The sequence below is a fragment of the Erinaceus europaeus genome, chromosome 7 (assembly GCF_950295315.1).
Source record: "Erinaceus europaeus chromosome 7, mEriEur2.1, whole genome shotgun sequence".
Lineage (NCBI taxonomy): Eukaryota > Metazoa > Chordata > Mammalia > Eulipotyphla > Erinaceidae > Erinaceus > Erinaceus europaeus.
In genome coordinates, this window is record NC_080168.1 from 94,986,715 (window position 1) to 95,009,269 (window position 22,555).

At 41.3% G+C, this 22,555-nt stretch overlaps 1 protein-coding gene across 2 annotated transcripts; it reads right to left on the reverse strand.

The window, feature by feature from the left end:
- Positions 1–5,282: 5,282 nt before the first annotated feature.
- YEATS4 (YEATS domain containing 4) lies at positions 5,283–21,880 on the reverse strand. 2 transcript variants are annotated; one of them, XM_007528398.3, is made up of 7 exons: positions 21,608–21,880; positions 19,047–19,166; positions 16,256–16,322; positions 16,067–16,161; positions 11,550–11,642; positions 11,348–11,435; positions 5,283–5,925 (listed from the first exon to the last, which is right to left on the reverse strand). In XM_007528398.3, the coding sequence occupies exons 1-7, from the start codon at positions 21,656–21,658 to the stop codon at positions 5,756–5,758; spliced, it is 684 nt and encodes a 227-aa protein (XP_007528460.1). In that variant the 5' UTR covers positions 21,659–21,880; the 3' UTR covers positions 5,283–5,755. The 2 variants fall into 2 exon arrangements, with proteins under 2 accessions (XP_007528460.1, XP_016046019.1); XM_016190533.2 differs by lacking the exons at positions 16,067–16,161; positions 16,256–16,322 and having other exon boundaries at positions 21,608–21,877.
- Between the last annotated feature and the right edge of the window lie 675 nt (positions 21,881–22,555).

Sequence of the window (22,555 nt, forward strand, 5' to 3'; positions counted from 1 at the left end):
GACAGGGACACAACCAAAAAAGAAAACTACAGACCAATATCTCTGATGAACATAGATGCGAAAATATTGAACAAAATTCTAGCCAACCGGATACAGCGGTATATTAAAAAGATTGTTCATCATGACCAAGTGGGGTTTATCCCAGGCATGCAAGGTTAGTTTAATATACATAAATCAACCAACATGATCCACCACATCCATAAAAGCAAGACCAAAAACCACATGGACATATCAATAGTTGCAGAGAAAGCCTTTGACAAAATACAACATCCCTTTATGATCAAAACACTACAAAAAATAGGAATAGATGGAAAATTCCTGAAGATAGTGGAGTCTATATATAGCAAACCTACAGCCAACATCATACTCAATGATGAAAAACTGGAAGCATTTCCACTCAGATCAGGTACTAGACAGGGCTGCCCACTATCACCATTACTATTCAACATAGTGTTGGAAGTTCTTGCCGTAGCAGTCAGGCAGGAGCAAGGAATTAAAGGGATACAGATTGGAAGAGAAAAAGTCAAACTCTCCTTATCTGCAGATGACATGATAGTATACATGGAAAAACCTAAGGAATCCAGCAAGAAGCTTTTGGAAATCATCAGGCAATACAGTAAGGTATCAGGCTATAAAATTAACATTCAAAAGTCAGTGCATTCCCCTACACAAACACTAAGTTAGGAAAAATTGAAATCCAGAAATCAATTCCTTTTACTATAGCAACAAAAACAATAAGCTATCTAGGAGTAAATAGAACCAAAGAAGTGAAAGACTTGTATACTGAAAATTATGAGTCACTACTCAAAGAAATTGAAAAAGACACCAAGAAGTGGAAAGATATTTCATGTTCATGGGTTGGAAGATTAACATTATCAAAATGAATATACTACCCAGAGCCATCTACAAATTTAATGCTATCCCCATCAAGATCCCAAGCACATTTTTAGGAGAATAGAACAAATGCTACAAATGTTTATCTGGAACTAGACGAGACCTAGAATTGCCAAAACAATCTTGAGAAAAAAAAACAGAACTGGAGGCATCACACTCCCAGATCTCAAACTGTATTATAGGGCCATTGTCATCAAAACTGCTTGGTACTGGAACATAAATAGACATACTGACCAATGGAATAGAAATGAGAGCCCAGAAGTAAGCCCGCACACCTATGGACATCTAATCTTTGACAAAGGTGCCCAGACTATTAAATGGGGAAAGCAGAGTCTCTTCAACAAATGGTGTTGGAAAATATGGGTTAAAACATGCAGAAGAATGAAACTGAACCACTATATTTCAACAAACAGAAAAGTAAATTCCAAGTGGATCAAGGACTTGGATGTTAGACCACAAACTATCAGATATCAGTGGAAAATATTGGCAGAACTCTTTTCCGCATAAATTTTAAGGACATCTTCAATGAAATGAATCCAATTACAAAGAAGACTAAGATAAGCATAAACCTATGGGACTACATAAAATTAAAAAGCTTCTGCACAGCTAAAGAAACTACTACCCAAACCAAGAGACCCCTCACAGAATGGGAGAAGATCTTTACATGCCATACATCAGACAAGAGGCTAACAACCAGAATATATAAAGAACTTGCAAATCTCAACAAGACAAATAACCCATCCAAAAGTGGGGGGAGGACATGGACAGAATATTCACCACAGAAGAGATCCAAAAGGCTGAGAAACACATGAAAAAATGCTCCAAGTCTCTGATTGTCAGAGAAATGCAAATAAAGACAACAATGAGATACCACCTCACTCCTATGAGAATGTCAGAAGAGGTAACAGCAGCAAATGCTGGAGAGGTTATGGGGTCAAAGGAACCCTCCTCCTCTGCTGGTAAGAATGTAAATTGGTTCAACCTCTGTGGAGAGCAGTCTGGAGAACTCTCAGAAGGCTAGAAATGGACCTACCCGATGACCCTGTAATTTCTCTCCTGGGGATATAGTCTAAGGAACCCAACACACCCATCCAAAAAGATCTGTGTACGCATATGTTCTTGGCAGCACAATTTGTAATAGCCAAAACCTGGAAGCAACCCAGGTGTCCAACAACAGATGAGTGGCTGAGCAAGTTGTGATATATATATACAATGGAATACTACTCAGCTATTAAAAATGGTAACGTCACCGTTTTCAGCCGATATTGGATGGACCTTAAAAAATTCATCTTGGGAGTTGGGCTGTAGCACAGTGGCTTAAGCGCAGGTGGTGCAAAGCACAAGGACCGGCGTAAGGATCCCGGTTCAAGCCCCAGCTCCCCACCTGCAGGAGAGTTGCTTCACAAGCGGTGAAGCAGGTCTGCAGGTGTCTATCTTTCTCTCCCTCTCTCTGTCTTCCCCCTCCTTTCTCCATTTCTCTCTGTCCTATCCAACAACAACAACAACAACAACAACAGTAATAACTACAATAATAAAACAACAAGGGCAACAAAAGGGAATAAATAAATAATAAATAAATTTAAAAAAAAGAAAAAGAAAAATTCATGTTAAGGGAAATTCATGTTAAGTGAAAAATTCATGTTAAGTCAGAAACAGAAGGATGAATATGGGATGATCTCACTCTCAGGCCGAAGTTGAAAAACAAGATCAGAAAAGAAAACATAAGTAGAACCTGAAATGGAATTGGCGTATCGCACCAAAGTAAAAGACTCTGGGGTGGGTGGGTGGGGAGAATACAGGTCCATGAAGGATGACAGAGGACCTAGTGGGGGTTGTATTGTTATATGGGAAACTGGGAAATGTTATGCATGTACAAACTATTGTATTTACTGTTGAATGTAAAACATTAATTCCCCAATAAAAAAAAAGCGGTGAAGCAGAGCTACAGGTGTTTTTCTATTTCTCCCTTCCTCTCAATTTCTGATTATCTCTTATTTAATAGATAATAAAATTTAAAAAATAAATATATGTATATTTTTAAAGAATTAAACTAGTCAAAGGAGACACATAATGCTTTTTAAAATCTTTGTTTATTGGATAGACACAGCCAGAATCAAGAGGGAATGGGGATGATGGAGAGGGAGAGAGACAGAGAGACACCTGCAACACTGCTTCACCACTTGTAAAGATTTCCCTCTGCAGGTGGGGACTAGGGGGATAGAACCTGGATCCTTGCATATTGTAACATGCCACTCAACCAGGTGTGCCACCACCTGACCCCTAATTTTTTTTTTTTTTAAGGATAACTATGTTTATCACTCTGGCATTTTCAATGCAAGGAATCAAACTAGGGACTTCATGCTTTAGGCATTGACATAGTTGTCTCTGTATGAGCCATACATTAATGCTACATATTTCCTTTCTTTTTTTTTAATTTTAATTTTTATTTTTTTGTTGCCCTTGTTTTATTGTAGTCATTATTATTATTGATGTTATCGTTGTTGTTGGATAGGACAGAGAGAAATAGAGAGAGGAGGGGAAGACAGAGAGGGGGAAAGATAGACACCTGCAGACCTGTTTCACCACTTGTGAAGTGACTCCCCTACAGGTGGGTTGCAGGGGGCTCAAAAGGGGATCCTTACACCAGTCCTTGAGCTTTGCGCCATGTGCGCTTAACTAGCTGTACTACCACCCAACTCCCTAATGCTACATACATTCTAAAATATTTGTTTCTTAATGTTCCTAAGTTGCCAATGTGGTTTAGTCAATATGGTCTTAAAATGATTCATGGCTGAAGACTGTTTAGATGAGTAAAAGTAGAGGGGAGGGGGAACCAGCCGGTAGTGCAGTGGGTTAAACACGTTTGGCGCAAAGCACAAGGACCAGCGGTAAAGATCCCGGGACTCCCGGTTCGAGTCCCCGGCTCCCGACCTATAGGGCTTCACAGGCGGTGAAGCAGGTCTGCAGGTGTCTATCTTTCTCTCCTCCCTTTGTCTTCCCCTCCTTCCTCCATTTCTGTCTCTCTGTCCTATCCAACAACGACATCATCTACAACAAGGGCAACAAAAGGGGATAAAAAAATCTTAAAAAAAAAAGTAGAGGGGTGGGTTGGAAGTGGTGTACCTGGCTAAGTGCACACATTACAGTGCGCATGGACCTGGGTTCAAGCCCCCAATCCTCACCTTCAGGGGGAAAGCTTCACAAGTCGTGAAGCAGGGCTACGGGTGTCTATCCCCACCTTCCCTCTCAATTTCTGGCTGTCTCTATGAAAAAAAAAAAGTTTAAAGAAGAAAGTAGAGGGGCTCACTACATGAATCTGAACAGGAGAGTAAGGAGGAAAAGGCAGATAAATCATCAATGACACATGGCTATTTAAAAAAAATATTTATGTATTCCCTTTTTTGTTGCCCTTGTTTTTATTGTTGTAGTTATTGTTGTTATTGATGTTGTCGTTGAGGAGGGGAAGACAGAGAGGGGGAAAGACAGACACCTGCAGACCTGCTTCACCGCCTGTAAACCTGCAGGTGGGGAGCGGGGGCTTGAACTGGGATCCTTCTGCCTGTCCTTGCACTTTGATGCACCTGCGCTTAACCCGCTGCGCTACCGCCTGACTCCCACATGGCTATTTCTTTAGGTGTCTTCTAACTTGCAGTGAAATTAAATATTTTGTTTCTTCTTTTTAACCAGTGCACTGTTCAGCTCTGGTTTAGGATGATGTGGGAGACTGAACCTGGGACTTTGAAGCCTCAGGCATGAGAGTCTGTTTGCATGACCATTATGTTATCCTCTACCTCATATTTTTCTATTTTATTTACTGGGCAGGGACAGAAATAGAGAAAAGGTGAAAATAGAGAAGAGACACGTGTGTCTCTGCTTTATTGCTTGTGAAGCTTTTCCTCTGCAGATTGAGGCTGGGTGCTTGCACCCAGGTACTTGTACATTGTAACAATGTGGGCTCAACCAGGTATACCACCACCTGGCCTCATATTTCTTCTTCTTTTTTTTAATATTCAGTGCAGTATTTATTCCCAAGAGTCAAAAGGTGGTCACAACACAAGTGTCATTAAACAGGTGAATGGACAAACATATATACATCATAAAATTTTATTCAATCACAAAAAGGAATAAAGTTCCAATACATGATACAATGTGAAAATAATGTGCTAAGTGAGATATGGGGAGGGGGGTGCTTTTATGATTCTCTCTATAAAATCTATGGCACTGTAGTTGTCAGGATGAACAATGCTAAGATAGGGATCTCGGCACTGAAGAGTTTCTCTGTGCTACAGTGAGTGTCACTAAAGGATGTGTGGTCACAGTACTATGGAAATACACTAGCTGCGGCTCCAGGCGTTTCAAAGAGGAAGAAACACATCACAAGGCAGAGACAGGTTCCATAAACTACATTTATTGAATACTTCCCGAGCACATCAAATATGAGAGTTATGACAAGGGAGGGAAGCACATAAGGAAATTAAATATACACATTATCTCACCATTAATTTATATTAACTTGGTACAAGATTTGTACAAGTTATACTTTATAGTGAAGTTTTGATGTCTGTCAAAGGATAAGCTATATATACAATGCAATAAAAAATTCTAAGTTGTGCTTAACATCATAGAATTACCCTAAAAAATGGCTGATAAAACACCTATACAGCATTTCAGTGTACATGTACATTTCACATTAAAGGTTGTTTAAAAAGTACAAACATTTTGATGCTATAGCTGAGAAACCAATAATTATATATACACACATAAATAGTTTCTCTAAGAAACATAGTACTTGAAATTCATTTTCCCTTTAATATTCACTTATTTTCACTTTAGCCTGTTATCAAGTTCTCTTCAGAACGGCTTATATCTCTTTTGTCTGGTCGTCTTCTTCGAGTTTCCTAATTTCATTTTTTAAACAGTTTATAGTTTCACGACTTGCTTTTAATCGCTCTTTGAGCTCTGCAATTTCAAAGCTTGTTTTTTTTTTCGCTGCTTCTAATTTTTCTCTGGTCTTCACTTCAATTTCTGCAACTAAGGAGAAGAAATACTTTTATTGAATTATTTCACCTTCTTACATGACTAAGCTACGTTATCTAGTAACGAGTTATGGACATATACTTATGTCAATACTTTCATAATGAAATGTGGACAACTTAACATGCATAACACTAAATACTAGAGTGGTGCTGGTGGTGGCAGGGTATGACCCAGGTTCAGTCCCTATACCATATGCCAGAACTGAACAGTTGAGCAGTACTAGGACTAAAATAAGGAAGTCTGAACTCACAAAAGAGGATTTAAATATTTAAGTAAGAAAGAAATCCTAGCTACTGAATATTTTAATTCAGCTGAAATTTGCTTTTCTCCATAACATAGCTGTAGCCATGTAAGTCTTCCACAGGTTTACTATCTTTTCTGCAGGTGTCTCTTTCTCTCCCCCTCTGTCTTCCCCTCCTCTCTCCATTTCTCTTTATCCTATCCAACAATGACAACATCAATAACAACAATAATAACAGTAAAACAACAAGCGCAACAAAAGGGAATAAATACAAAAAGTTAAAGGGCTGACTAGCAGTGAAAAATGTCTGCTAGGGAGTAGGGCGGTAGTGCAGTGGGTTAAGTGCAGGTGGCGCAAAGATCCTGGTTCAAGCCCCTGGATTCCCACCTGCCGGGGAGTCACTCACAGGCGGTGAAGCAGGTCTGCAGGTGTCTTTCTTTCTCTCCCCCTCTGTCTTCCCCTCCTCTCTCCATTTCTCTCTGTCCTATCCAACAATGATAACATCAATAACAACAATAATAACAGTAAAACAACAAGGGCAACAAAAGGGAATAAATAAACATTAAAAAAAGAAGAAGAAAAAGAAAAACGTCTGCTAGTGGTCTGGGAGGTGGCGCAGTGGATAATATGTTGGACTCTCAAGCATGAGGGCCTGAGTTTGATCCAAGGCAGCACATGTACCAGACTGATGTCCAGTTCTTTCTCTCTTGCTCTGTCTCTCCTCCTATCTCTCTCATTAATAAATAAATGAATAATACTAAAGAAAAGAAAAATGTCTCCTAAACCTCTACCAACCAACACTTAATCCTAAAGATATTCAGTTAGGCTTGTTATCTTTTCAGAGATAATTTACTCAAGGAAAAGCATATACTTAAATGTGATTTCTTCTCCACCACTAGAACAAGCAATATACAATTCATTGCTTTGCACCTTGCTATTTCACTTAATAGTATTTCTGAAAAGTTCATTTTATATTACAGAACTGTGTCCTTTTTAATTGCCACCAGGGTTATTGCTGGGGCTCGGTGCCAGCACTATGATTCCACTACTCCCTGTAGCCATTTTTTCCTACTTTATTTGGTAGGACAGAAAGAAACTGAGAGGAGGGGGAGAGAAAGACAGACACTTGCAGACCTGCCCCGCTGCTCGTGAAGCATCCCCCTGCAAGTGGGGAGTGGGGCTTGAACCCAAATGCTTCCACATGGTATTGTGTGTGTTCAACCAGGTGCACCACTGCCTGGCTCCCCATCTCCTTTGGATGCCTACAGAGGACCTCATTACACAGAATGCATAATCTCATCCCCAGTCATCCCCCCTTTCCCCGACCATTCCTCTTAAAATTTATTTTATTTTTGGACTCGGGTGGTAGTGCAGCGAATTAAACGCAAGTGGCAGAGTGCAAGGACCAGTGTAAGGATCCCAGTTTGAGCCCCCCACTTCCCCACCTGCAGAGGAGTCGCTTCACAGGTGGTGAAGCAGGTCTGCAGGTGTCTCTCTTTCTCTTGCCCTTTCTGTCTTCCCCATTGCTCTCTGTTGTTATTCAACGACAATAATAGTAACTACAACAACAATGAAAAACAAGGGCAACAAAAGGGAATAAGTAAATAAAATAAAATTTTTTTAAAAAATCTAAAATTTTATTTTAATCAGAGCTCAGCTCTGGCTTTATGGTGGTACTGGGGATTTAACATGCCTGTGGTGCCTCAGCTCTGAATGTTTTTGTATAACAATTATGCTACATCCCTGTCCTAATCTTGTCCCTTTTGACATGTAGTCAGCATATACCTGACATTTTCCCCCCTATAATAAGTAGTATTATGATGACTACACTATGCATAATTATTTCAGTATACTTACAGGATAAATTCCTACAACTGTAATTATTAGGATAAAGAATAGTTTTCACAGAGTCTGAGTTAGTTTACCTTTTTAATTCATTTAATTATATTCAACTTATTGGTGAAACAAATCAGTTGTCTTTCACTTCTTTTACTAAGCGTAATCATCCTCTGTTCCATCCATTTTATCCCAAAAGACGGAATGGCTTCTACTGTTTAGTGGCACAGCAGTATTCCATTAAACGTGTGTATCCCATGGCTTCATTATCCAGTCATCTGTCAATGGCTATTTAGGCCAACTCTATTTTTGTCACTGTGAATAGTACTGCTCTAGGTGCTTGGCTGATGGAGAATAATACTTTTTTTATGATGCCATATTATCTTGATTTTTCTTAATAATTGGTGATAACTGCTTCTTTTTGCATTTGAAGTAGTTAAAAATGTTTGACTGAACAGGCTGACCATGAGGATCTTTTCTTCTGCATTCCAGAAGGTGGCGCTAGAATTTAAGTTTTGGGTTTTTTTCTACTGGAGTTGCACTAAGGGGAAAGAAAGAACTATAGGGTTGGTGGAACACATTTCTGTGCAGAAAAATTCATCATGACTTTTCTAACAACCCAATAGTTTCCAAGTGGAGGGACATGTGGGCTGGAGATACCCACAGTCTGTAGAGAGATCCTCTACTGCGGACAAAGAAGTGATAGGCAAACATTGCTGAAATCCCGAAATAAACAGTATGAAATATGTTTGTTTCAATGCCCTTAAAAAAAATTACTATTTTCTTTTTTAAAAATTATTTAAATTTAATTTTTAATTTTATTTGACAGGACAGAGAGAAACTGAGAGGGAAAGGGGCACAAAGAAAAGAGAGAAACTTGCAGCACTGTTTCACCACTCATGAAGCTTCCTTCCTGTAGATGGGGCCGGGTGCTTGAACCCAGGTCGTTACACACGGGAAAGAGTTCACGCACCAGAATCCTCTCTGGCGTTTTTTTTTTTTTTTTTAAACCAGAGTACTGCTCAGCTTTGGCTTTTAGTGGTGTGAGGGACTGAACCTGGAACCTCCAAAGAGATCTTGGACCCTCAGGTATGGGAAGCTTTTTTTTTTTTAAATATTTTATTTTATTTTATTTATTCCCTTTTGTTGCCCTTGTTTTATTGTTGTAGTTATTATTGTTGTTGTCGTTGTTGGATAGGACAGAGAGAAATGGAGAGAGGAGGGGAAGACAGACAGGAGGAGAGAAAGATAGACACCTGCAGACCTGCTTCACCGCCTGTGAAGCGACTCCCCTGCCGGTGGGGAGACCGGGGTTCGAACCGGGATCCTTATGCCGGTCCTTGTGCTTTGCACCATCTGTGCTTAACCCGCTGCGCTACAGCCCGACTCCCAATGGGAAGCTTTTTGCGTAACCACTGCACTATCTCCCTAGGCAGCCCTTTTAGTACATAAAATAAAGTCTATTTATGTGACATTATTTTATGTATTTATTACTAACATAGAAGAGAAAGAGAACCAGAGCAGCACCCTTGGTACATGAGCTGCTGGGGATTCAACTTGGGAACTTCATGCTTGAGAGTCTAACACTGTACCACCTCCCAGACCACTATGAGATGTGATATATATATATTTTTAACACTACTCAGCTCTGGCTTATGGTGTTTATAGGGACTGAATCTGTAGTGCCTCTGGCATGAAAGTCGTGATACAGAAGGTACAATGAATAAAATGTGCTTATTTTTTCTTTTTTAAATCTTTATTTATCAGATAGAGACAGCCAAAAATTGAAAGGGAAGGGGGGTTATAGGAAGAGAGACACCTGCAACACTGATTCACCACTCATGAAATTTCCCCTCACAGGTGGGGACTAAGGTTTTGAACCCAGGTCCTTGTGCACTGTAGTATGTGCACTTAACCAGGTGCACCACCAGCCAGCCCCTATTTTTTATTTTCTACGTAGAAAAAAAATGAGAGATACACATGGAATGGAGACAGACAGGCCAGAGCGCCACTCCAACACGTGTAGTGCTGGGGATCAAATCAGGAACCCTTGGCATGCAAACACGGCGCTGTAAAAGTTGATCTATTTTCCCAGCTGCCACCCTGGCGTATTATTTGCCTCTTTTTCCTTCCCTTTTTCCCTCCCCAACCACATGGGCTTCATCTCAGAAATCTGAGTACATCTGGAAAGAAAAAAGTTCCTCCAGCTACAATGTGTGCATTGGGCAGCTGCTGGCGTTGACGAAAGCCCACTGCATGTCCCCTTTGGACAGGGAGGTGCTTGGGCAGCTTCCTGTTTTTTTTTTTTTAATTATTTTTATTGTTGTAGTTATTATTGTTGTCATCATTGTTGGATAGGACAGAGAGAAATGGAGAGAGGAGGGGAAGACAGAGAGGGGGAAAGACAGATACCTGCAGACCTGCTTTACCGCCTGTGAAGCGACTCCCCTGCAGGTAGGGAGCCGGGGGCTTGAACCAGGATCCTTACACCAGTCCTTACGCTTTGTGCCAGGTGCGCTTAACACGCTGCTCTACTGCCCGACTGTCTCCTTTGTCTGTTCTAACCCCCCCACCACCCAAACCCATCTCTGCCCCACCTCTTATGACAGGGTTCTCTCCCCAGGAATCACAACAAATCCATTGTTTCCTTTAAGTTTTGCCTGGTTTTGCATGCTCCAGATTTTCCCGTTTCCTAGCAACTGACTTCCTTGGGTATACTGGTCCCAAGGTTATGTCTACCCAGTTCTGGGTGAGTCACTGGACTCTCAAGCAGAAGGTCCACAGTCTGCTGCTCTGTATCTTATATGCCAGAATGATGCTCTGGTACTCCATATGTCTCTCCCACAAAAATAGTCTTTTTTATAAATTAAGATTAATGAAAAGCTATGTGTAAATATAATTAGGGAATAAAAGACAAAAATATTTAGTAGAATGGGCGAGATTGCCTTTTCCCTTTTTTGAGAGTAGGCTTACCCCAGGAATAAATTAAAACAATAAATATTTTGGCTTTTAAGTCCTAAAAAAAAAAAAATCTCTATTTGTTGTTATGAAAAAATTAATAGTTATGGGACCAGGAGGTGGTGCACCTGGTTAAACACACACATTACAATGTGCAAGGACCAGGTTCCAGCCCCTGGTCCCTACCTGCAAGGGAAGAGCTTCACAAGTGATAAAGCAGGATTACAGGTGTCTCTCTGTCTCCCTCTCCCTCCCTTCAGTTGATCTCTGTCTCTATCTAATAATAAATAAAACTAAATTAAAAAAATAGTCATTAACTATATAACTATCACCACTATAGTAATTAGTCTTTAGTACTAATTATGAATTCATGGCACTTACATTCTGTTTCATGCTTATAGGCTCCTAAAGTTAGCTGACGAGATGTTGTTAGTAACTGTTGCATCATTGCTGTTGGGTCTTGAAATATCTAAGCAAATAGAATGAAAAAAATAAATAAATAAAAAGAAACACCCCATTACTAAAATGTTCTCTAACTTTTAAAGGTTAAAAGATTCTCATTATATATATAAAATCTTCTTACCATTTCATCATAGAACTCTGAAACCACAGTCTTTTTTCCCAGCATTGCATTGGTATCTGACTGAAAAAGCTTTAATAAGTGATAGAGGGTTACCTATGGAAAAAAAAAAAAAAGAAAATAGAAATTACATTTGTGTAGTGGTTTTCTTTTATATATATATATATATATATATATATATATATATATATATATATATATATATTTATTTGTTCCCTTTTGTTGCCCTTGTAGTTATGTTGTTGTTGTTGGACAGGACAGAGAGAAATGGAGAGAGGAAGGGAAGACAGAAGTGTGTGTGTGGGGGGAGATAGACACCTGCAGACCTGCTTCACCACTTGTGAAGTGACTCCCCTGAAGGTGGGGAGCTGGGGGCTGGAACCAGGATCCTTATGCAGTGGTTTCTTTTCTTTGTTCACTGGGGTTATTGCTGGGGCTTGGTGCCTGCAGGACAAATTTACTGCTCCTAGTGGCCATTCTTTTCCTTTCTTTTTTCTTTGATAGGAGAGAGAAACGGAGATGGGGAAGACAGAGAAAGACTGAGAAACATCTGTAGTAATTGCTGCACTGCTTGTGAAGCTTTCCCACTGCAGGTGGTGAGCAGAATGTGTAGTAGTTTTCACTGTGAGAGGGGAAAGACCACAGCACTAAGTCTTCACCTTGAATGTAGCAGGGGCCAGGCTCAAATCTGGGTCGCACACTAGCAAATCAGTACACTATCCAAGGCAGCTATTTCACAGAAAGAAAAAAGGAAAAAAATGGCCACCAGAAACAGTGGATTCATAGTCACCAAACCCCAAAGGTAACCCTGGTGGCAGAAAAAAATAAAGAAAAAAATAAAAATTAACACAAGACATAGCCATGAAAATTACGCTGGAAAACATAAAGATGTGAATTTTTTTAAAAAAATTATTATTTCTAATTTGATAGGCTAGGAAAATACTGACAGGGAAGGTGAAACAGAGGAGGAGACAGAGACATCTGCAGCACTGCTCTACCACTCGCAAAGCTTTTCCCTGCAAGGACTTGTCTTGGGTCCTTGAGCACATTAACATGGGTGCTCAAGCAAATGTGCTACCTCCCGGCCCCAAAACATGAATTCTTTTACTAACATAAGTGAAAATAGATAAATAGTAACAAATATTCTGTGAAGATTTAAGTTTAAAAATCCACTGTGGGAAGAAACAGAATTGATACTTTTAGAAGGGATGATCTAGTGGGGGTTGATAGCATAATGGTTATGCAAAGAGACTCTCACATTGGAGTCTCCAAAGTCCCACCCATTCAATCGCCCACACCACCATAAGCCAGAGCTGAACAGTGCTCTGGTGTAAAATAAATTAAAAAATAAATAAAATTTAAAAAAAAATAAGAAGGAAAGACCACTACTAAAATGTTTGATTAAGGCAACATAATTTCTTTACTGATCTATCTGATCACTACACAATAACATAATAACTTAGTGGGTCACTGACAAGAGAAACATGTTGCCAAACAACTTCAAGTAACACCATTAAGTCATTAATTAAAAAAAGAGACTTCAAAATAGGTAGAATAAGGTATCACTTGAGTGAAATCAAACCTAAATTGAGTGAATGAATGATAAATGCTAGATATTAATATTCTCCATGCTAGAAGATAAACCCAAATATATTCTTTTAAAAAAATATTTATTGTGGTCTAGGAGGTGGCACACTGAATAAAGCACTGGACTCTCAAGTATGAGGTCCTGAGTTCAATCCCCGGGAGCACATGTACCAGAGTGATGTCTGGTTCTTTCCAGCTCTCCTCCTGTCTCCTTAATAAATAAAATATTCTTAAAAAATTATTTATTTATCCTTTTGTTGCCCTTGTTTTATTGTTGTAATTATTAATTGCCGTCGTTGTTGGATAGGATAGAGAGAAATGGAGAGAGAAGAGAAAGATAAACACCTGCAGACCTACTTCACAGCTTATGAAGCGACTCCCCTGCATGTGGGGAGCCGGGGGCTGGAACCGGGATCCTTACGCCAGTCCTTGTGCTTTGCACCACCTGCGCTTAACCCGCTATGCTACCTCCCGACTCCCCCCAAACTATATTCTTATTTGACACAATGACTGAAGGAATTCCTATGTGAGAAGAATAAAAGACACTAATACAAATTTGACTGTACAAAAAAAACAAAAAAAACAAAAAACAGAGCAGCCATCTTCCAGTAAACTGTCAAAATGACTAACACAAAGGGAAAGAGAAGAACCCGCTATATGTTCTCTAGGCCTTTTAGAAAAGATGGAACTGTTCCTTTGGCCACATATATGCCAGTCCATAGGAAGGTTGATATTGGAGACATAAAAGGAATGGGCACTATTCAGAAAGGAAGGCCCCACAAATGTTACCATGGCAAAACTGGAGGAGTCTGCAATGCTACCCAGCATGCTATTGGTACTGTTGCAATCTCTCTCAAAAATAAAATTAATAAAGTATTAAAAACACACAAACAAAACTTAGTTCTGCCAAAATCCATGAATGTTCTCAAGCACATGGGTTGGGGTCAGGTGGTGGCACATCTGATTAATCACACACATTACAGTGCCCAAGGACCCAGGATCAAATTCCTGGTCTCCACCTGCAGGAGGTCAGCTTCACAAGTGGTGAAGCAGGACTGCAGGTATCTGTCTCTTTCCCTCTGTTTCCCACTTTAGTTTCTCTCTGTGTGTATCCAATAAAAAAAAAAATAAAAAAAAAAATAGAATCAAGCACATGGCTTAATGTCTGAGCCTTAGTATTTTCTTTTTTAATATTTATTTATTTATTTATTTATTCATTCCCTTTTGTTGCTTTATTGTTGTAGTTATTATTGTTGTTGATGTCGTCATTGCTGGATAGGACAGAGAGAAATGGAGAGAGGAGGGGAAGACAGAGAGGAAGAGAGAAAGATAGACACCAGCAGACCTGCTTCACCGCCTGTGAAGCGATTCCCCTGCAGGTGGGGAGCCGGGGGCTGGAACCGGGATCCTTAACACTGGTCCTTGTGCTTTGCACCACCTGTACTTAACTCACTGCACTACTGCCCAACTCCCAGAGCCTTAGTGTTTTCACCTCTAAAATGAAGGCATCACCAGCCTCACAAAGCTACTGAAAAAACAGAGTAAAAGCTTTAAGAAACTCTGTATTACAAAGCAACATTCAGAAAAGGTGGAAAGGCCATCTTTTATCAAAATGAGAACTATTCTGGTATCTTTTACCAGAATGAGGATTCATAAAATGATATGAAGTAAAAGTTGCCAATACTGATGGCAGCTTGAAAAAAAGGAAATGACCTTTTTTATTCTTTTTTTATTTTAAAAAAATATTTATTTGTAAAGGTTTTTTTTTGTTTGTTTTATTTTCCCTTTTGTTGCCCTTGTTGTTTTTCATTGTTGTTGTAGTTATTGTTGTTGGTATTGATGTTGTCGTTAGATAGGACAGAGAGAAATGGAGAGAGGAGGGGAAGATGGGGGGGGGGAAGAGACGACGACAGACACCTGCAGACCTGCTTCACCGCCTGTGAGGCAACTCCCCTGCAGGTGGGGGGCCGGGGGCTCGAACCAGGATCATATGCTGGTCCTTGTGCTTTGCACCACCTGCGCTTAACACGCGGTGCTACCGCCCAACTCCCAAAATATTTATTTATTCTCTTTTATTGCTCTTGTTTTTATTGTTGTTGTCACCTGTGAGGGGACTCCCCTGCAGGTGGGGAGCTGGGGGGCTCGAACCAGGATCCTTATGCCAGTCCTGCTTTGCTTCACCTGCTGTGCTACCGCCCAACTCCTGGAAATGACCTTTTAACTTAGAGTTTCAATCATAAAAAAATGGATACTCCCATCACAGACAGCATGTGAAGTCTACTTAGTACTGATAACCAAATCTACTAAGACATTTTTGTTATAATATCTATTATTTATTTTCAATAAACATTCACTTTCCATTTTTTTGGTACTTATGTATTGGACAAAGACATTCAGAAATTGAGAGGGATGTGGGTGATAGAAAAGGACAGAGACAGAGACACCTGCAGCCCTGCTTCACCACTTACAAAGCTATCCCCTGCAGGTGTGGACTGGGAGCTCGAACCTGGGTCACTGCACATTTTAACATGTGTGCTCGACCAGGTGTGCCACCAACTACCCCAACATTCATTTTCGATCCCTTCTTTCTACGTTTCAAAAATAGAAGTCTGAAAAGCATTTTAGTTAAAAATGAAAGACTTGGATGAGGAAGATAGTGCAGCTGTGGTACGCATGTGAGAGGTCCCAGGTTCTATCCCCACCACCTCCAATAGCTAGAGTTGAGGAGTCCTCTGGTTAATAATAATAACAATATAATTAAATAAAATTAAGGTAAAAAAAATCTCATAAAAAGTAGAAAACCTTATTAACTCATGGCAAGACACATTATACCATAATGTACAGAAAGTATATTTGAATAGAATAAAAATATAACAAGCTGTCCTATGTCTCACATTAAATAGTTTACATGTACTAAAGTTAACATTACTCACAGGTCGTTCATTAGGATCAATGAAAAAGATTTTGATGATTATTTCAAATTCACCCCATCCTGTTTCAGTAATTTCATATGGAGGCTTAGTAACAACTGTAGAAAGAGGGGGGGGGAACACGTAAATTACTGATGTAATCCCTTAGGTTTCTAAAAACTTGTATATTAAGAATAAAAAACTGTCCTGTACCTCTAAGAGGATTGCCATAGCTTTCATGTAATTTAAACTGGATCTTCTTCACATATGCTGACATATCCTAAGGTACAGAGAAATTAGTTAGTTCTGCCATCTACTTATAAAAAAAAAGAAGGGAAATGCACCAAGCACTTCCTAGTTTAATAAAACAGAATTCCCAGGGTTGGGAGATAGCCCAGATGGCAGTGCTGGTACCTTACCATGCACAGAGCACTGGGTTTGAGCCCTTGGCACAACAGAGAACTACTAACAACACCTAGAACTTCCATGGATCATGGAGTGGTGCCATGGTCTCTCAAAAAAAAGAAAAAAGAAAAACTCGCCCTGGGAAAACTGGCAATGTAACATTAAAAAACCTATTTCCCCAGTAATCCAGTTCTAACTGGAAAGCTTTAAAAAGTACTGATTTGGGCTGGGGAGAGAGCATAATGGTTCTACAAAGCCTTTCAAGCCTGAGGCTCAAGGCTCAAGGTTCCTAGCACAGCATAAGCCAGAACTGAGCAGTGTTCTGGTCTCTTTCTCTCTCTCCGTATCTTTCCCTTTGTATCTACTCTTTCTCATTAAAATAAATATATATACACACATATATATTTTAAAAAGCATTTATTTATTGAGAGAGAAATAACCAGAGCATCACTCTGGCATACCTAATGTCAGAATTCTACAGCGGTACCACTCCCGGACAACTGGGAAAGTTTATGTCAAAGGAAACATTTTTTTTTTTTTAATTCAAAATATGTAGGAACACATATATTCCAACCCATGCTGAAAATCCTGTTTTTTTTTTAAAGAATTTATTATTTATTCATGAGAAAGGAGAGAAAGAACCAGACATCACTCTGGTACATGTGTTGCCGGGGATCAAACTCAGGACCTTATGGTTGAAAATCCGATGCTTTATCTGCTGCGCCACCTCCCAGACCACCAAATCTTGCTTTTATAGACATCTCTACAAATAATACTTTAGCTCAATTCTTATTTTTTTCAAAAAAACAGTATACTTCCAATAATTTTGCAGAAATAATCATATAAACCAAAGCAAATCTACAGTCAACCTCTAAGAACAAAATTCTGTTACAGGACTAGAAGAAAAGCTTATCAGGTAGACAGATGTCTGTCTGCATGAACAAGGCCCAGCTTCCAGTCCTGGCATCAGCTGGGACTCAGGGCTATGACACCAGAGGAAGCTTTGGTACTGCGGGATCTTTCTATCTGAATGAAAAAGTGGGCCCAGGAGCTGTGAAATAGTACATGCATGAGACGTGAGACACCAACTCATTAAAAAAAAAAAAAGTAATTATATATAAACAGCCAAGTAAACAATCTAAAACAGATATAAAACTCCTTTTATTTTGAAGCAGAAAACATTTTCATTATTTCTACCACAAAAGAACTTCCTCTGATGAAGATAACTTAAAAATATAATAATTATAGAGGGAGTCGGGCGGTAGCGCAGCGGTTTAAGTGCAAGTGTGAAACACAAGGACCTGTGTAAGGATCCAGGTTCCAGCCCCTGGCTCCCCGCCTGCAGGGGGTCGCTTCACAGGCAGTGAAGCAGGTCTGCAGGTGTCTTATCTTTCTCTCCTCCTCTGTCTTCCCCTCCTCTCTCCATTTCTCTCTGTCCTATCTAACAATGATGACATCAATAATAACAATAAGAACTACAACAACAATGAAAAACAAGGGCAACAAAAGGGAAAATAAGTAAATAAAAAAAATTTTTTTAAATAATTATAGAGGGAGTCGGGCGTTAGCACAGCAGGTTAAGCGCAGGTGGCACAAAGCACAAGGACCGGCATAAGGATCCCGGTTTGAGCCTGGGGATCCCCACCTGCAGGGGAGTCACTTCTCAAGCGGTGAAGCAGGTCTGCAGGTGTCTGTCTTTCTCTCCCCGTCTTCCCCTCCTCTCTCCATTTCTCTCTGTCCTATCCAACAACAACGACATCAATAACAACAACAACAATAAAAACAAGGGCAACAAAAAGGGAATAAATATTTTAAAAACCTAAAAAAAAATAATTATAGAAAAATATAAAGCAGAGTAATAATAATGTTTATATTGTGAAGATTTATTATTATTAATAAGCAGAGAGAACCAGAGCATCCCTTTATCAATAGGCATATGAGGTACCAAACTTGTTAAAGAATGCAGCCTTATACATACATAACACTGCTGAGTGGCCTTCCAATCCCAATTTTGTATTCATTACTTTTAGGAGAGGGAGAGAGAAAAAAAACACCAAAGCACTGCTTCACCATCCACAGAACTAGGAGTGCCTCTTTAAAAAAATTTTTTTAAATATTTATTTTCCCTTTAGTTGCCCTTGTTTTTTTTTTATTGTTGTTGTTAATGTCGTCATTGTTGGATAGGACAGAGAGCAATGGAGAGAGGAAAGGAAGACAGAGAGGGGGAAAGAAAGACAGACACCTGCAGACCTGCTTCACCGCCTATGAAGGGACTCCCCTGCAGGTGGGGAGGGGGGGGGGTTAGAACCTGGATCCTTTCGCCAGTTCTTGCGCTTTGTGCCACATGCGCTTAACCACCGCGCTACCAGCCGACTCCCTAGGAGTGCCTCTTCCGAGGCTCACTCACAGGGTCTCAGACACAACAGGGCATAGGCTACCCCAGGTGATAACTAAGCGGTCCTACTCCTTCAACCTTTGTACAATACCCTAGTCCACTAATGTTATAATCTAAAAACTACTAAAAAAAATAACGCAACAATTTATCTTCACACAAGCTAAATTTCAGCTTTAAAGATTATAGAAAACAACAAGTGCTTACCTCGTTTTTATATGGCTTTACATACACTGTCCATTGATGGGTGTGCCCATCCTCTTCTCTTTTCTTTCCGAAATATCGAGCCACATTGCCATAGACTATTGGCTTAACAATAGTAACCCCCTAAAAGAAAAGGAATTTAAACAACAATAAGTATTCTATCACTATCCAAAGAAGCAGAACGAGGACTCTGAAAGTTTGTCTAAGGAATGGCTGGTTGGGGGCCAGGCTGTTCACTGTCGAGTCCATAGGTTACCGGGCACGAGAACCCGGGTTTGAGCCCCTGGTCCCCACCTGCAGGAGGACGCTTTACAAGTAGTGAAGCAGTGCTGCAAGTGCCTCTCTCTCTCTTTCTCACAATCTTCACCTTCTCCCTAAATTTCTCTCTGTTGTATCAAATATACAAGAAAAGAAAGAAAGAAAGAAAGAAAGAAAAGAAAGAAAGAAAGAAAAAGAATGGCTTGCAGCTCAGTAGCTTATAACACAGATTTCACGTAAGTCAACTTCAGACAATTCAGATAATTACAAGCAGATGAATGATGTTCCTCCTTTACAAATCGCTACTTAAGGAACGGGGAGAAAGCTCAGTGGTAGAGCACTGGACTTGTACGCCTGAGGTCCTATCACTCATAAAAATAAACTTGATCGGGAGTCGGGCTGTAGCGCAGCGGGTTAAGCGCAGGTGGCGCAAAGCACAAGGACCGGCATAAGGATCCCGGTTTGAACCCTGGCTCCCCACCTGCAGGGGAGTCGCTTCACAGGCGGTGAAGCAGGTCTGCAGGTGTCTATCTTTCTCTCCTCCTCTCTGTCTTCCCCTCCTCTCTCCATTTCTCTCTGTCCTATCCAACAACGACAACAACAATAATAACTACAACAATAAAACAACAAGGGCAACAAAAGGGAATAAATAAATAAAAATAAATATTAAAAATAATAATAATAAATAAACTTGATCTTGCCCCAAAAGAAAAGTCACCAGTTGGAGCTCCAGTGGCGCAATCGGTTAGCGCGCGGTACTTAATACAGAAAAGTCACCAACTTTGACCGCCATTACCAGGTGGTAATGTCATCAGCTTATGACTAAAAAAAGTCAGAGCTGGGGAGACAGCAATAATGGTTATGTAAAAGACTTTCATTCCTGAGGTTCTGAACTCCCAGGTTCAATTCCTGCACCACCGTGAGAGGTGAGCAGTGCTCTTGTAAAGAGGAAGAAAGAAGAAAAATTAACTAGACTGATGCACAGGTGTCCCCTCTATCATGTATCTTTTTTTTTTAGTATTTATTTATTCCCTTTTGTTGCCCTTGCTGTTTTATTGTTGTAGTCATTATTGATGTCGTTGTTGTTGGACAGGATAGAGAGAAATGGAGAGAGGAGGGGAAGACGGGGAGAGAAAGACAGACACCTGCAGACCTGCTTCACCGTTTGTGAAGCGACTCCCCTGCAGGTGAGGAACCGGGGGCTGGGGGCTCCAGCGGGGATCCTTCCGCCCGTTCCTTACGCTTTGTGGTATGCTTCTTTTTTATATATATTTTTTACCAGAGCACTGTTCAGCTCTGGCTTATGGTGGTGCGGGGGATTAAACCTGGGACTCTGGAACCTCAGGCACCACTATGCTATCTATCCTTCGCCCAGGATCTGTTTCTTTCTTTTTTTTTTTTTTTTTTTTGATTCCAGGATTATTGCTGGGGCTCAGTGCCTGCACTACGAATCCACTGCTCCTGGAGGCCATTTTTTCCCCCTTTTGTTGCCCTTGCTGTTTATTGTTGTTGTTGTTATCGTGTTATTATTGCTGTCATTGTTGTTGGACAGGACAGAGAGAAATCGAGAGAGGAGGGTAAGACAGAGAGAGGGAGAGAAAGACAGACACCTGCAGACCTGCTTCACAGCTCGTGGAGTGACCCCCCCCCCCGCAGGTGGGGGTGGGGGGGCTCGAACCGGAATCCTTTCGCTGGTCCTCGCGCTTAACCCGCTGCGCTCCCGCCCAGCCCCCAGCATCTGTTTAATGAAACAAACCTGACTACAGCTCTGCTGGGACACAAAGGATCAAACCAGAGCAGCACTGCAGACGGAGAGGTGGAGGTGGTTGGTGGTGGTGACGGCGGGGATAGGGGCAGGCAGTGAAGTAGGCGGGAAATTTGTCAGCGAATCAAAACATCACTAAGTCAATCTGTCCGACTGTGCTACAGGCTTGAATCAAAAACCAAAGAGGCGGGATGCCGTTGAGCGGGTGAGAGACACCGGGCTGTTTTAACAGGCTTTTTGATGGACAGCTGGGGCATCGCTTAGGGACTCTGCGAAGACCCTAAACTCGGGGCAGCCTCGCGGAGCTCTCGTAGCCCTGGGATCTCCGGGGATCTCGCTTAACCCCGCCTTTGTGAGATTGTCAGAGGGAGTCAGCGGCTCGAGTCCAGCCTCTGCCAGCTACAGGAGGCGCCTGGCCAGGACTCTCCACCCCGAGCAGTGGCGACAGTGTCCCGCTCTCCCGCGGCCAACACTGGGATGTCTGTTTGGGGGCTGCGATAGTTGGGGGGGGGGTTTCCTGCTGGTCCGAGCGGGCACTGACCTTCACTCTCCCGCCGGAGTCAGGTCCAAATTCGGCCATTCTCTTGAACATATTGTCCTATGGAAAAAGCCGCCGCCGCCGCCGCCAACGAAAGAGACCGGGGCCGGCGGGGTCGCCGCTCCCCTCAGAGGCCCCGCTCCTCCCGCGCGGGCCCGCGTGGCGCTTTCAGCCCGGGACGGCGAGTCACCGCGGCTCACCGCGCAGAAGTGGCGCCAACTTCTCGCGACAGGAGGGGGTCCCGGAAGCCCATTCAGCCCTGAGAGGGTGGAGAAACTAAGAAACGAGCTAAGAAACGGCGGCGGCAATGTGCGCAGGCGCGACGGACGAAAGCGCACACGCGTGCGCATGGGCAGCCAATTGCCGCCGGGTTCCCTCGAGCCTGTCAGCCTAGTGAGTGACGTCATAACCGCGACTCTAATTTGGAAATAAGAAAAATAAGAGATCTTGTCCGCGGTTCAATTTTTCTCTGTCTTCAAGCACATTTATGTACCTGACCAGCTAATTTCTTGGCAACAACTCCTTTCTTTTCTGTTTTTTTTTTTTTTCAGTTCAACGTGTGTAACGACCTCCGTTGCCCTCTGGAGAAACTGCTCTCAAGAAAGACAATGATCCCTGGGGCCGGGTTAGGTGCAGGTACTACCATGCTCGATGCAATTTCAACCAGCCGGTTCCCACCTGTAGGGCTGCAAGTGTCTCATCGCTCTCTCCCTATCTGCCCTTACATGTCAACTTCTGGCTGTCTCTACTCAATAAATAAATAAATATAATAAAAATTGAAAGAGAGAGAGAGAAACAATGATTCCCCAATGCAACTGACTCAACTTGATTATCAGTCTTTATGTCCTAATTTCCTTTTTTCTTGTTTGTGTCCTCATTTGGATGAATCACATCAGCTTGTTTTCCTTTTTTTAAGGACACGAGTTTCCGAACTGAAAGACCCTACCTCGT